Source organism: Chiloscyllium punctatum, chromosome 1, assembly GCF_047496795.1.
Source record: "Chiloscyllium punctatum isolate Juve2018m chromosome 1, sChiPun1.3, whole genome shotgun sequence".
Classification (NCBI taxonomy): Eukaryota; Metazoa; Chordata; class Chondrichthyes; order Orectolobiformes; family Hemiscylliidae; genus Chiloscyllium; species Chiloscyllium punctatum.
In genome coordinates, this window is record NC_092739.1 from 130,373,955 (window position 1) to 130,389,705 (window position 15,751).

Below are 15,751 nucleotides of genomic sequence, written 5' to 3' on the forward strand. Positions count from 1 at the left end.
GATCTTTGGTATTTCCCTATATTCATCATAAAGCATGGAATAACATATAATGCACATCTTTTCCAGCCTAGAATGTCCTCAGGAATTAGCTGGATGAAGAATTAAGTTTACCTTACCTGCGTTAACTAAATTAAATTATAATCATGCACAGATCTGCCACGTTTTCCTTCAACTTCTTTTGCTTCAAGGAGAAAGGCCAGACCAAACACCATCCTGATGTGGAACTGCTCCATCACTGCTTATCTGTCACTGGATGAAAATCCTGGAACTCCCTTCATAATAACAGTGTAGGTTTAGCTAGACCGTGTGGACTACAGTGGTTCATGATGTTGGCTCATGACTACCTTTTGAGGGGAAGTTAGCAATGGCTATGAATTACAGCCTCTCTGATGCTGGCATCTTAAAAAAAAGAATTTTTAAAGAAGTGGTGTGACCATATAATGTCAAGTTGGGGCCTAACCCAGAGCTGTATAAGTGTTCAGCACAACTTCCTGCCGTTTTTACTCTGTACCATTTTTAATGAAGCCAAAGAACTTGGCTAATCTCCCCTGAGTTTGTCCTACCATCTTCAAAAATTGGTCCTTCTATTTCTGTAAACACTTCAGAATTATCCCTCTAATTCTGCATTATATCTCCCTATCCCTTCTGCCAAAATGCACGTCTCCACATTTCTCTCTATTAAATCCATCTGTCACTTGGGTGCTTATTCTGCAGCCAGTCTATATCCCTTCTAAATAATTGGTAGCATCCTCATTGTGTGCCACTTTTCCAGATTTGTATCATTAGCAGATTTTGAAATGTTACTCTCCACTCCGATGTCCAAGTTATATGTGTAAGCCAAAAAGAAACAGTGGTCCATACATTGACATTGGGGAGCACTGCTTCACAAAGGCATTTGATAAAGTGCTCTACGACATGCTTATGGGCAACTTTAAAGCAGAGGCAATCAAAAGGAGAGTAACAAAGTAACAGTCCAAAGATGTGCAGGTTAGGTGAATTGGCCATGCTAAATTGCCCATAGTGTTAGGTAAGGGGTAGGTGTAGGGGTATGGGTGGGTTGCGCTTCGGCGGGGCGGTGTGGACTTGTTGGGCCGAAGGGCCTGTTTCCACACTGTAAGTAATCTAATCTAATCTAATCTAATCTAAACAACATGGGATACATAATTGTCTGAGGGACAAGAGTCATGGTTGATGGATCTTTATTGGACTGAACAAAGGCTTTATTGTGGAGTTGCTCTTTCTGAGCCACCATGGACATCAGGCTAAATGGACAAAGGACAGAGGGCCACAACTATAATACTGTTCTACCATTCAATGAGATTATAGCTGGATCTGCTAGTACTCAAGCCCAGTTTACTGCATTTTCCCCCAATCCTTTCCATGCTGTAACTATTCTGTAATTAGCTACAAACCTGCTGTCTGAAATAGAACAATTCATCATGTCTCTATGTTTTCTGCTGTGGGCCAGTTTTTATTCAAGTTGACATTACCTTTCCTATTCATGAGTTTCAATTTTGTTCATCATTTTGTAAAAAGCTTTCTTAAATTCATAAAGACAACATCAGCTGCCTTTTCTTCAGTAATCATCTCTTGTTACTTAATGAAAATCTGTCAAACACAGTCTGCCTTTTACCACACAGTCTGTGTGGTTCTTCTTAATTAACTCAAACCTCTCTAAGTGGCCATTGACTTTTTTTCCCCTTTGAATATCGCTCATAAAGTCTCACCCTTCATTAATGTTAAACTGACTGGACTGACTTGGAGGTTCGTGTTAAATCATTTGTGAGGACTTCAACAACGAACCTACTAAAGAAACAGTCAATTGCTGACAGCATCTTCTGAATTTACATATTTATCTATGCATCTGCAAATTGAAGTTGTTAGATTCATTATCATAAAAACAAATGCTAACAGTTTCCTGTCATTACAACCAAAGGTTTCTGGCTGCTACTTCATGGCAATGATTGTTGTGTTCATCAACATCTTGTGGATGGTAAGATCTTACAGGCAGTGACAGAATGATAAGTTGGTCTGCTTTTTGGTAATGCTGGAAAAGGGAGGGAAGCTGATCACAACATAGAGCTCCCTGCTGTACTCTGGTTATTGTTCCAGAATCTTTATTGTTTGATGAAACTAGGAGAGCATACAATTTAAGTCTCAGCTTAAAGTCTTTACATTATCATTTCTAGAGAATTTGTATTTCTATGCTTATTGTTGAAAAAAGGTTTTTTGTTGAAGCCCTTTGACTTGCGATCATCAGGACTTTTGCAAGATTGCTAAGACTGTATAAAGAGGAACAATACTTTATGTAGTTTGAACAGACAGCTGCTTAGCTTTCACAAATATTACACTGAAGAAAATATCATTACACTTCTGCAGTGTACAGGAAGGAAATATAGCTAAGGCTAATCATCATCATGGTACTGAGGCATTTTCAGGCTTAATTACAGATTTTGTTTTGCAAATTACCCTGATACTTAGAGAATTGTATGATTTGAGGTTATACAATGGCTTAATCTGTTGCAAGACATTATGAAGGAAATAATGTTTTATAAATATTTTTGGTTAATCATAGAACAGAAGCTTTTTTTTTCAAATTTTAATGAATGGTTTACACTGGTGATCCAGAAGAAAGAGGTAGAAACCCCCAGGATTATCATTAGGCATGTAAAAGTGATGTTAGGATTAATTTCTTGCAAAATATTATTGTGATTACTTCATAATAAATGGCCATTGAAGCCAAGCCAGTTAGAGCAATATTAATGAAAATGGAGGAAAGACCAAGAGAATAGAATTATAATGCTGGTGAAGACACTTGATTTGTATGGCTGCTTTCTGTACTGAAACATTGCATTCTGAGAATTTTCAGCTGCAATCTAATGTAACTTTAGATTGGTGCATGATAGAGGCATATATGTGATGCTGGCAATGCTATCAGAAAGATTGGCCAAATGTTTGATTTAGTTGTGAATTTTGTGTGCCTACCTGACCGTGTCAATTAGTTTTCTTTCAAATGTTCCAGAGTTGATGGTAAATGTTTCAGTGAATAGTTGAAATCTAAGTAAAAATTCTGCATGTACTGCACCATCACGCACAGTAGAATGAAATTTTAGTCGAGCTACCTGGTTATATTTTTAAATGTTGATTCCACCTGATGGTAGTTAACATGTGGAATAACCAAGATAAGGGACACACTGTGGTAATCCCACATGTATAATACTCTTGAGTCTTTGATCTTTTTTACACAGCACTGTACATTTTTTTTTAACTTTACAACTCTAGAATCATAGATTCCATCCAGTGCTCTGAGAGGCCATTTAGCCCACCCTCGGAAGAGCATTTCAACAGACCCAGCCCCCCACATTATCCCTGTGACACTACATTTACCATAGCTGGCCCACCTAGGTTGCACTACTCTGAACCCTGTGGGCAGTTTAGCATGGCCAATCGACTTAACCTGCACATCTTCAGACAGACACGGGGAGAACGTGCAGATACCACATAGACAATTGACCAAGGTCAGAATTGAACCTGGGTCTCTGGCACTGTGAGGCAGCTGTGCTAATCACTGAGCCACCGTGCTGCCCTAGTTTCTACCCTAAAGATGTTTGACTTATATATATTAGAACTTAAGGGATGGAACAACCAGGTGATGCATGTCCTAACGACTGGTAGACCATATCAAATAGCATATTACGTTGACTAGTCACAGCAAATTGTGGTAATTGTGTTTACTAGCCTGTGCTTGCAAGCAACAGTAAAGTGTAACCACCATTAAATGTGATTCTGCTATTGGAAATCATTTATTAACCAGGCCGGACTATGCAAAGAGTGACTTCACCTGGCGAAGGGGTAGGGCTCTGAAAGCTTGTGATTTCATATAAACCTGTTGGACTATAACCTAGTGTCATGTGACTTCTGATCTTGTCCACCCCAGTCCAATGTCAGCCCCTCCACGTCATGATTTAAGATGTGTTCGAAAGTATCAAGCTAAGGAACATTTCTGTTCCTATTTACAGCATTCTATTCCTTTCAAAATATTTAACTATATTTAATTGGCCTAGTTCCCCCTCCTTACCTCCGCTATTTCTCCTTTGCCCTTATTACACAGGGAGAGGAGGACTAAGCTCTGTTTATTTTTAAAGATTTTAATTGCGCTATTTTTTTTAACAGCTGTTTTGGGAGAAACGACTGCAGGGTTTAAGTGCCTGTGATATAGCCGAGCAGATCATTAAGTCAATGGAACTTCCCAAAGGATTGCAAGGTATGTTTTGCTGATAATGTGGTAATCAAAAATGGGATAACACAATATAAGTAAACCGATGCTTGTTGCTTTTCATGAATTCTTTCAGGTCTTAGGCACCAGTTTTTTTAAAATGGATTCTTACAGTCTTTACAATCTCTTGACTGCTGGCTGCAATACATTCCCAATTGTGTCTTTAGCAGATTTGATTTTAAACTTGTAAAATGGCAACATACCTGCAAATGTCAATAAATCTTGATTTTATACATCAATTTCTTTTAAATTCTAAACAACTTCTCGGGATTCTTCTTGGGCACTGAATTTATAAATCTGTCCTAAAGAAGGGCTCATGCCTGAAACGTCGATTCTCCTGCTCCTTGGATGCTGCCTGACCTGCTCCGCTTTTCCAGCAACACGTTTTCAGCTCTGATCTCCAGCATCTGCAATCCTCACTTTCTCCACTGAATTTATAAAATTGCACTGTGGTAGAAGCTCTTTTCTGTTTAGTTGCCAGTAAACTGTATTTCTTGTTCTATGTCTTTGAAAGTAGTTAATCTGAGTATTTTTATAGGTGCAGACAACATGGGCAAGCTTAGGTAGTGGGTATTCGTAGGCAGGGAACATTGTAAATCTGATCCCCTGTTCAAGGGCTAGAAATTGCTGACGGGAGTAGTCTAAAGGTTCCCTGACAGTGGTATACCATTGAACAGCACATTAAGCAAGAAATAATAGGAGCTTACAAAAAAATGTTATATATCAAATGACAATGTAATAGATGTGGAAGAACTTCATGGAGGGTATACTAATCAAATTGTCAAGGGTGTTCTATGAGTTTGTAGAATGTTTTTTGTGACTCTTTCCTGGAAAAATTCATCGTGGGACCAACTAGAGATAAGTATTCTGCAATATTAGGTTTTTACTCTAATCCCTATCAAGAATTATAAACTTATATACCACAGTTACTTAGGCTAAGAATAAGGCATGAGAATCATTGTTCAACAGAAAATGCATTCTACAGAAAAATTAAAACTTAACAAGAGAGATCCATCCGTGACTTACTAAAAAAAGTTGAGGGTAGTATTAGATTAAAAGAAAAGGTTTGTAATGCTGTAGGGAATTGCCATAAGCTGAAAATTGTGTCATTTTAGAAACCAATGAAAGGCTGCCAAAATGTTGATAAATGGAAGAAATAGAGTGAAAGTAAACCATTTAGGAAAATAAAAACAGATTATAAAAGTTCATAGCTCCTTGAAACTGGAGTCGCAGGTAGATAGGATAGTGAAGATGATGTTTGGTATATTTTCCTTTATTGGTCAGAGTATTGAGTACCGGAGTTGAGAGGTCACATTGTGGCTGTACAGGACGTTGATTGCGCCACTTTTGGAAGATTGCGTACAGTTCTAGTCTCCTTCCTATCGGAAGGGTGTTGTTAAACTTGAAAGGGTTCAGAAAAGATGTACAAGGATGTTGCCAGAGTTGGAGGATTTAAGCTATAGGGAGAGGTTGAATAGGCTGGGGCTGTTTTCCCTGGAGTGTCGGAGGCTGAGGGGTGACGTTATAGAGGTTTATAAAATCATGAGCGTGGATAGGATAAATATACAAAGTCTCTTCCTGGGGTGGGGGAGAGCGCAGGTTTAGGGTGAGAGGGTAATGATGTATAAGAGACCTTAAGGGCAACGTTTTCTCACAGAGGGTGGTACGTGTATGGAATGAGCTGCCAGAGGAAGTGGTGGAGGAGAGTACAATTGCAACATTTAAAAGGCAACTGGATGGGTATATGAATAAGAAGGGTTTGGTGGGATATGGGGCGGGTGCTCGAAGGTGGGACAACGTTGGATTGGAATATCTGGTCGGTATGGACGAGTTGGACCAAAGGGTCTGTTTCCATGCTGTCCATCTCTATGATCTATGACTCAAAGCTTTTATGAACATGTACAAACAAGGAGAATAACTGAACATTTATCCCTTAAAAGCAGAAACAGGAGATATTATCATAGATAATGAGCAAATGACAGAAACATTGAATGTCTATTTTGTATATGTTTTTAAAGAAGTTGATGCATACTACATAGCAGGGGTAGAAGGTACCAAAGAGGTTAATAAGTATGGCACGCCTAAGGTAATCAATGTCAGAAAAGACATATTGGACAAATTTAAGGTTCTAAATCTGTCAAATCTCCATGATCCTGTATCCTAGGTTGCTAAATGAGATACTAGAAGTGATGGTTATGATTTTCCAAAATTCCACAAATTCTAAAATGCTCTCAGAAAGTTGGAAGATAGCAAGTACCATACCACTGTTCAAGAAAGGAGGGAAGGGGGAAAATGGTATGACAGTAGAGTTAGCTTGATGTCATCAAAAAAATGCAGATATTTATTGGGCAAGGATTAACAATGCACTCAGAAAAGCACATTATGATCAAAGGAGTTTGACAAATTTCTTCAATTTTTTTTTAGGGTGTATCTACTAGGGTATATGAAAAGGAGCCAGTAGATGTAGTATGCTTGAGACTAGGCATTTGATTAGTTGCTACCTAAATTTGAATACATATGATAAGGGCTCATGCCGTTGGAATAATTTATTGGCATGAGGATTGTTTATTGGTTGGAAAGCAAAGAACGGAGACAAATGAAGTGGTTTCATATTAGCAGTTTATAACAAGAGCTGCACCAATCAGTACTTGGACCTCTGCTGTTTACAATGGGTTCAAATCCTATCTGTTTGAGAAGTATGTAATAACATCTCTGAAAAGATTGATCAGAAAAATATGCAGATGAAGTAATAGAGAGCTCTCGAGGTGTAATGGTAGTATCCCTACCTCTGGGCCAGGTTCAAATCTTACTGTACGCTGATGTGTCACTACTTGTCTGAAGAGGTTGATTGAAACCATCTGGATGGAGAAACTGAGTAATGCATCTGATTTTGCTGATGCTACAGAGCTAGGTGGGAATGGAAACTGTGAAGAGTACACAGAGGTATAGATATTTTAATAGAGCAGCAAACCAGGAGATTGATTATTATTTAAAGAACTGAGTTGATTCAGTTTGATAGCTAGCATAGAAAAATATAATTCTTTAATATAAAATTTAGAAATCTTGATATTCACGTGGACTTGTGTGTCCTTTTGCAAGAACTTGAAAATGTTAGTATGCATACGCTATAAACAATTATGGAGGCATTATATTATATTGACCTTGATTACAAGGGGATTGGAGTGCAGCAGCTGGTTGGGGTGGGGGGGGGGGGGGGGGAGGTGGTGGTGGGGGGGCGGAGGTGGTGGTGGGAGGGGGGGAGGGGGATGTGGGGTGGTGGGAGGAGTCGAGTCTAACATGGGGACACATCGCAGAGAAAGGGCACAGTCAATTGAGACCATGATGAGAAATTTCTCCTCTTGAAGGATTGTGGACCTTTGCAAATGCTTCTTCCAGCAATTTGTGGGTTCACAGTTTTTTGCCATACGAAATAGAGGAATAGGAAGAATGGGTGGTCTGAGAAATTGAGATTAAATAGCAGACATAATCCTGTTGAATACTTATTGGAATAGGATTGAGGGGCTGTACAATATCCTCATTTTCTGTTTTTTTGTGCACTTGCTGCCTTGCACATGATCAGTGTAAATAAAAATAGTCAGGGCATTAAGTGGTGTCCACTCAGGAATCTTTGTCACCCTTCTTTGTTCACATCCCTGTATCCTAACCAGTCCTCTCTTAAACTGCACAACAGATTTAAGCACCCCATTAACTATTTATACATGTATGCACTGAGTGACCTCAACCTTTTAACCATGCCATATGTCTAACATTACATGACCAGGGTGGTTAGCAGAGATATCTGATTCTTCTGTACCAGTCAGACAAATAATGTTAAAGTTGAATTATCATAAAGTAAATATTCTCCACAATAAATTAAAATGTCTTCAAGCAGCCTTTCCCTATAACAACACCTTCCCCAACCCCATCATCTTTTCCATTCTCTTCCTGCAGCAGTCAAATATATGTCAAATTTTCAATTGCATTACTGGAATCATCTTACAGGTAAATTACAATGACAAAGACTAATGTGTGCGTTAAAGCAAATTGATTGTCATAGTATCTTAAGTTACTGGCAGGCAAGGGTGAGAAATTACTATTATAACAACAGTAATATCTGTCTTTATTTTGTTTTATAAAGGTATTGGTCCTGGTCATACAAATGAGGTGCTATTGTCTGCAATAGCAAGTGCTTTGCATACCAGTTCTGGACCCATTACAGGGCAAGTGTCTGCAGCTGTAGAGAAGAACCCAGCAGTTTGGCTTAACACTTACCAACCACTCTGCAGAGCGTTTGTTGTCACAGATAAGGATATCAGGTGAGAGTCAACATGTCAGATTTCTTTTACAACGGCAAGAACATTTCATTTTCAACATGTCCCATTTTAATTTGACAGTTTCACCATGTAAAAGTGAAATTAAAATTAATTCATGAAATGATTATCATGTGGAGTAAAGTTTTGATAATTCTGACAAATATTTCAAACCCGGTTTCTCCTTAGCTCCCCCTCTTCTGCAATATAATTCAACACGCTTTATATCTAGCTATTCTCATGTATTAGCCTTCACATTGAGTATTGGTAGGTTGTTTAGCAGTGAAGGATATCATATCCAACTAATCATTTCTACTTAAAATTTTGATATAGGCAGTCTGTTATACATTTAGTTATAGTTGCTGTTTCATATGAGTAATTGAGTTTGAATTTGATTTATTGTTGTCATGTGCACTGCATTACAATGAAAAATGGTGTTTTGCACACTATACAGGCAAATTGTACCATACAGAGTACATGAGGGAAGCAGAACTGAGTGCATAATAGTGTTACAGGTGCAGAGAGAGATCAGAATTAACATTTGAGAGGTCTGTTCAAAAGGAAGAAGCTGGTCTTGAATCTTTTGGTATTTTCAAACTTTTATACCTTACTGATGTATGACGGTGGAAGAGAGTATAACCGGGATGGGAGGGGTATTTGATTATGTTCGCTGCTTTCCTAGGTCAGCAGGAAACATAGTGTCAATAGGTGGAAGGCTGGTTTGTTTGATGGACTGGATTGTGTTCATGACTCTCTGTTCATGTGGTCTTGGGAAGAGCGGTTGCTGTACCGCGCTGTGATGCATCCAGATAGGCTGCTTTCTATGATCTATCCTTAAAAATTGCCAAGTGCATTATGGATATGCCAAATTTCCTTAGCTTCCCTGAGGTAGTAGAAGCATCGTTGTGCTTTCTTGACTGTTGTGTTGACTTAGATGGACCAGAACAAATCATTGGTGATTTAATAATTTGATTTTATTGTTACATATATTTTCAATGAAAGATACAGTGAAAAGCTACCACTGCAGCCATGTTTCTGGCATCATGATGATCACTCCCAGGGATTTGATGCTCTCGACCAACTCCACCTTAGCACCATTGATGCAGCTAGGGGTGTGCACTGCACTCCACTGCCAGGCGTCAGTGACCAGCACCTTCGTTTTGCTGATGTTGAGGGAGAGATTGTTGTCTTTACACCATGCTGCTAAGCACTCAGTCTGTTTTTTTGTATTCTGTTTCATGATTGTTGAGATCCGAACGACAGTGTCAGTATCATCAGCAAACTTATAAATAGAGTTGGGCAGAATTTGGCCACACAGTCCTGAGTGTATAAGGAATATGGTATTGTGCCGGAGTATGCAGTCTTGCAGGGCACCGGTCTTGAGTATTATGGTGGAGGTGGTGTTCATGCCAATTCTTACTGATTGCAGTCTATGGGTCAGGAAGTCAAGGATCCAGAAAACTGAGACTTGGGTCTCGGAGTCTAGAGATGAGTTTGTTTGAAATTATGGTGTTGAAGGCAGAGCTGTAGTCAGTAAGTGGGAGCTTGACGTAGGTATTCTTGTTGTCCAGAATCTTCCAGGGATGAGTGTAAGGCCAGGGAGATGGCATCTGCTGAGAGGGCCTGTTGCGTCGGCAGGTGATTGCAAACGATGAAGGCAATCTGGTAGGCTGGAGTTGATGTGAACCATGACTAACCTCTTGAAACACTTCATAATTATGGAGGTCAAAGCCACTGGGTAGTAGTCATTGAGGCAATCTGCAAGATTCTTCTTTGGCACCAAGATGATAGTGGTCGTCTTGGAGCAGGTGGGGACTTCAGATCATAGTTAAAGCTGTCTGCAGATACTCCCGCCAGCTGGTCCGCACAACATCTGAGTGGTTCCAGCGAGTCCACCGGAGCCAGTTGCTTTCTGTGGGTTAATTACTATTAGAATTCAGCTGATAAAGTGGCATTTTTGACTCCATGACTATTATCTAGTCTGACCAGATCTAAAAGCTCTAAAAGCGCAGGTGGTACTTAAGTGATGCAACATACAGTCAGTCATTTTATTTGAGCCCTCAGTGATGACAACAGTACTTGCTTTTCCTTGATAAGGACATTTGCCTGCAGTGTGTTTTTTTTCATTGAGTGTAATCTCAAAAAACAATTAAGTATTCACGCAGCAGCTAGACTTCCTCATGAGACTCAAAGAACTTTTACATCCTTGTTACTATTTTATGTTTCCGTTTTTAACTGTGCCATCTGTGAATTTGATGATTTTTTGGCAATTATCCGATAACATGTCATAATATTGTGCATATGCCAGTAGGTTATCTGGTTTCTAATCCACTTCCCAGAATATGTGTGAGAATTTTTAGACTATACGCATTCAATATTATTGTCAATAACAAGTAACACATTTCAAAATAAAAGTACAAGGTTAACATGTACACCTGTACAAGGTTAACTTTGGCGGTTTTCCTGCCCGTTGCCTGTTATAATGTTATTCCTATTGGTCAGTTAGCTCAGTTGGCTGATCTGCGATGCAGAATGATGTAGCAGTTTTCAATTCCCATATGGCTTTGGGAATTGAAGATCCTGCCTTCTCTGCCTCGCCCCTAACCTAAGGCATGTGACCCTGACGTTAAACCTCCACCAGCTGTCTGCCTCTAATGAGAGAGCTGCCCTGTGGTCCTCTTGGGACTATGCGGCCTTTACTTAGATACTTCCAGGCACTAATGGTGTTCTTAGATGAATGTTAGATATTGAACACTGGAAAATAGCACCGTGGCAGAAAGATGATCCTCCAGGTTTGGACTGCTTGTAACTTCATTTTGTTAATGGGGGTACTATATATATGCATCCAGGAAAGTAGAACACCACTACATCTTTCATTACGGAGGTACTTGAAAAATCTCAATGCGGTCAGGTACGGTCGATTTGGTTTTATGGAAAAGAAATAGTCTTTGATTAGTTCTTTGTGGAAGTACTAAGCAAGGTGAATAAAGGAGAACTCGTGCCCGTAGTCTACTTGGATTTGAGGAAGACATTTGTCAAGTTGTCACGTTAAAGATTACTGTCAAATAAATGCAATGGTAGGGAGGTTAATGTAATAATATGGATAGAGATTGGTTAGCCAACAGGAATGAGAAGAAGTAAATTGGCAATTTCTGGATTGGCAAGATGCAACAAGTAGGGTATCACGTATCAATGCTGGGGCATTGAGTATTTACAGTCTGTATCACTGGCTTGGATGAAAGGACTGAATCTGTGGTTGCTAAATTTGCTGACAGCAAAAACCTAGGCAGGAAGTAAGTTGTTCTACTAACATCAGCTTTTTTTGCTCTGACTGAACCGATACTTACAACTTGCCCTTATGGTTGGTTTACCTTTTGGTGATACTGAAACCCATAACTAGGTAACAGCCTTGTCTCTCATCCTGAACTGTTGACCTCAAACTCTACTTAGAGTGGTAGAGTTCTAAAGAACAGCAAACCGCCCTTTGGCCTATTGTGTCTGCACTGGTCAAAAATGACCATCTTATCTATTCTAACCCCAAAGCTTTAAACACTAATTAATAATGCAAACATCAGGAAACTTTCAGCCAAACAATGTCACTCAGATCATAAAACTAAAAATGTAGAAAATAGAAGCAAAGGTAGGCCAGGCCATTTGAGTTTGCTTTACCGTTGAATATGATACAGGATTATCCTGTATCATCACTATACTGTTGCTGTCTCCCATTTACTGGCACCTTTCATGTCTAGAAATCTATTTATTTTGAAAATACATTCAATGATTTGGCTTCCACAGCCTTATGTGATAAAGAATTCGAGATACCTAATGAACAAAAGTAAAGGATCCAAAGAAGCGATTACATAAATTGTAACTTATCACTCTGAGTGAAGAAGTTTCTCCTCACCTCAGTCCCAAATGGCCGGCTCCATATCCTGTGACTGTGACTTGTTCTAGATCTCCCAGAAGACGAAACATCATCTCTGCATCCGGTCTGCCCAACCCTGTCCGAGTCTCTCACAATTAGATAAGATCTCCTCTCATTCTTTCAAAGTAGGGAATAGAGGCAGAGTTGACCCAACCTCTCTTCACAGAATAAATCTGCTGTCCCAGGGCTCAATCTGGTGAACCTTTGCTGCATCTATGACAATTAAACCCTTTCTTTGATAAGACCAAATCTGCACACAGCACTCCAGGTATGGTCTCACCAAGGCACTGTACATACGCACGTGTGACTCCACTTTCAAGGAAATATGCACTTGAACCCCTAGATCTCTGTTCGGCAACACTCCCCGTGTATAAGTCATGCCCTCCCCAAAATGTAATACCTTGCATTTATCTAAATTAACCTCCATCTGCCAGTCCTTGCCCCATTTGATCAAGGTCCTGTTGGACTCTGAAGTAACCTTCACTACACTAACTATTTTGGTGTCATTTGCAAATTTACTAACCATACCTTCTATGTTCACATTCAGGTAATTTGTATAAATGATGAAAAGCAGTGGACCCAGCATCAATCCTTATGTGGCACACTCCAGGTCACCGGCCTCTAATCTGAAAAGCAACCCTCTACCACCACATTAAAGCCAATTTGGTATCCAATTGGTTAGCTCCCCTGGATCCCATGTGATCTACCTCATTAACCAGTCTACCATACAGAATCTTGTCAAATGCTTTGCTTAAGTCCCTATAGATAACATTTCCCACTCTGTCTTCATCAATCCACTTTGACATTATTTCAAAAAACTCAATCAAGTTGATGAGACACAATTTCCTATGCACAGAGCTGTGTTCACTGTGATTTCAGTCCTTGCCTTTCCAAATACATGTAAATCCTGTCCCTCAGGAACCTCTCCAACAACTGATGTTAGGCTCACCGATCTATAATTCCCTAACTTTTCCTTAAATAATGGCACCACGTTATCCAACCTCCAGTCTTCCAGCACTTCACCCGTGGCTGCTGATGATGCAAATATCTCAGCAAGGGGTCCAGCAATCTCTTCCCTCATTTCCGACAAGGTTCTGGGAAACACCTGATCAGGTTCTGGGAATTTATCTACCTTTTATATGTTTTAAGGCCTCCAGCACCACCTCTTCCATATTATGAACTCTTTTCAAAACATCACTATTTACTTCCCCAAGTACCCTAGTTTCCTTATCCTTCTCCACAGTAAATACTGATACAAAATATTCAATTAGTACCTCATCCATATCCTGTGCTTTCATACGTAAATGTCCACATCACTCCCTAATTACCCTTTGTCCCCCTAACTTATTTAGAGAACCTCTTTGGGGAATTCTCTTTAATTCTGTTTGCCAAAACTATCACATGACCCCTTTTTGCCCTCCAGAGTCCCCTTTTAAGTAGACTCCTACTTACTTTATACTCCTGTAGGGATTCACTCAATTCCAGCTGTTTCTACCTGATACACGTCTCTTTTTCTTGACCAGACCCTCAATTTCTGTAGTCATCCAGCATTCTGTCCACTTAGCAACCTTGCCCTTCACACTAACAGAAACATACTGTCTCTGAACCCTCATTATCCCATTTTTAAAGGCTTCTCACTTTCTAACTATCCCTTTTACCCCCCTGGGTGTAGCCTCCCCTAATCAACTTTTGGAAGTTCCTGTCCTGGGCCGGCACGGTGGCTCAGTGGTTAGCACTGCTGCTTCACAGCACCAGGGTCCCAGGTTCGATTCCAGCCTCGGGTGACTATGTGGAGTTTGCACATTCTCCCTGTGTCTGCGTGGGTTTCCTCCCACAATCCAAAGATGTGCAGGTCAGGTGAATTGGCCATGCTAAATTGCCCGTAATGCTAGGTGCATTAGTTAGAGGGAAATGGGTCTGGGTGGGTTATTCTTTGGAGGGTCGGTGTGGACTGGTTGGGCCAAAGGGCCTATTTCACATTGTAGGGAATCTAATCTAATCTCATACTGTCAAAATTGGCCTGTTTTGTATTGTGAATAACTGAGGCCCAAGCACTGATCCTTGCTTATCACATTCGTCACTGCTTTCCACTCCAAAAAAAGTATCCATTTGATTAAGTTCTATTTTCAGTCTGGTAGTTTATGCCAGTGTACTATACCACTCCTATTCTTTCCAGCTGCACAGGGCTCCAAGGCCTATGCGTGGCAATGACTTCTGGAACTGGAAATCGATGCCATGATTGGCATGGTACTGCAGGTTGCCACACGTGGGACACTGGAGTAGCTGCACCTGTACACAGTTGGACAGTCTAAAGAAAACATTGGTCATTGGTACCAACATGGATCACACCTCTGTCCATTCACCCTTCACCTTCAGAATGTCCTGCATCTGCTCAATGACAGTGTTGAACATGGAGGCAATGTAACATTCTGATGTCATGTCTGCAGGCAGAAATGTCTAACTTTGCTGCTTATAAAATATTTTCCTATCACAACTTTTCTTCTATGCCACCCCCACCCATGAAGCTGTAGTGGCAGGGATTTGGTTCTTGCTGTGTTTCCTGAGAAATCACTGTCCTCAGCAGAGCCTAAAATGGAAAATCTGTTACAAAGAGAGATAGACCATGAACTACCCACAGAGTGTTTTTACCCTGGTAATTGCCCATTCTCTTTCTGTTTACGCACATTTTCCCTACGGTGTGACCGTCTCATCTTACATGCTATCTGTGAAGATTATAAGATATTTTCTGCCCCCTCTTCCCTGTTTAATCATGATTATAGTGCAATATCTTATTTTTATTCTAAGAGTCTTGTCAATATTGTGGTAGAAAATAACAGCATTAGTTTAAAAGTGACTAATTTTTAAAAAAATACAGTTAGTTGCTGAGAATACATCTGTTAGAAATGAGTAGGCATTGAAAAAATAGCTGAGTATGTCGATACTAAAGTAGCTCATTACTGGAGATATATGCTTGGCTTTCTTTCTCTGATCTCCAGTTTATATTGGCTGACGAGGCAGAAAGAAAAGGAAGTCGATTCAAAGCATGACGCAAAGGCAGTGTAAGAAGGGAATGGCTAAAGAATGAGGTGAGAGAGACAAATGGTCATGAAACCCTAGCACTTGTTGCAGGTGAGCGAGAAGGAGAGATAGTTAGTGGACAAAAGAACATTGACTTTACTTTTATTGGGGTGATCTTGGAATGGAGAGAAGTTTTCCCTGGTCAGTTACTTTCTACTTTGT

General features: G+C 40.0%; 1 protein-coding gene across 1 annotated transcript in view; it reads left to right on the forward strand.

The window, feature by feature from the left end:
- LOC140479858 (methyl-CpG-binding domain protein 2-like) overlaps positions 1-15,751 on the forward strand; it is a 113,216-nt gene that overhangs the window by 69,219 nt on the left and 28,246 nt on the right. The window contains exons 4-5 of the mRNA XM_072574180.1: positions 4,174-4,264; positions 8,415-8,592. Of these exons, the coding sequence (XP_072430281.1) occupies positions 4,174-4,264; positions 8,415-8,592 (269 nt within the window). The remainder of the gene's footprint in view (positions 1-4,173; positions 4,265-8,414; positions 8,593-15,751) is intronic.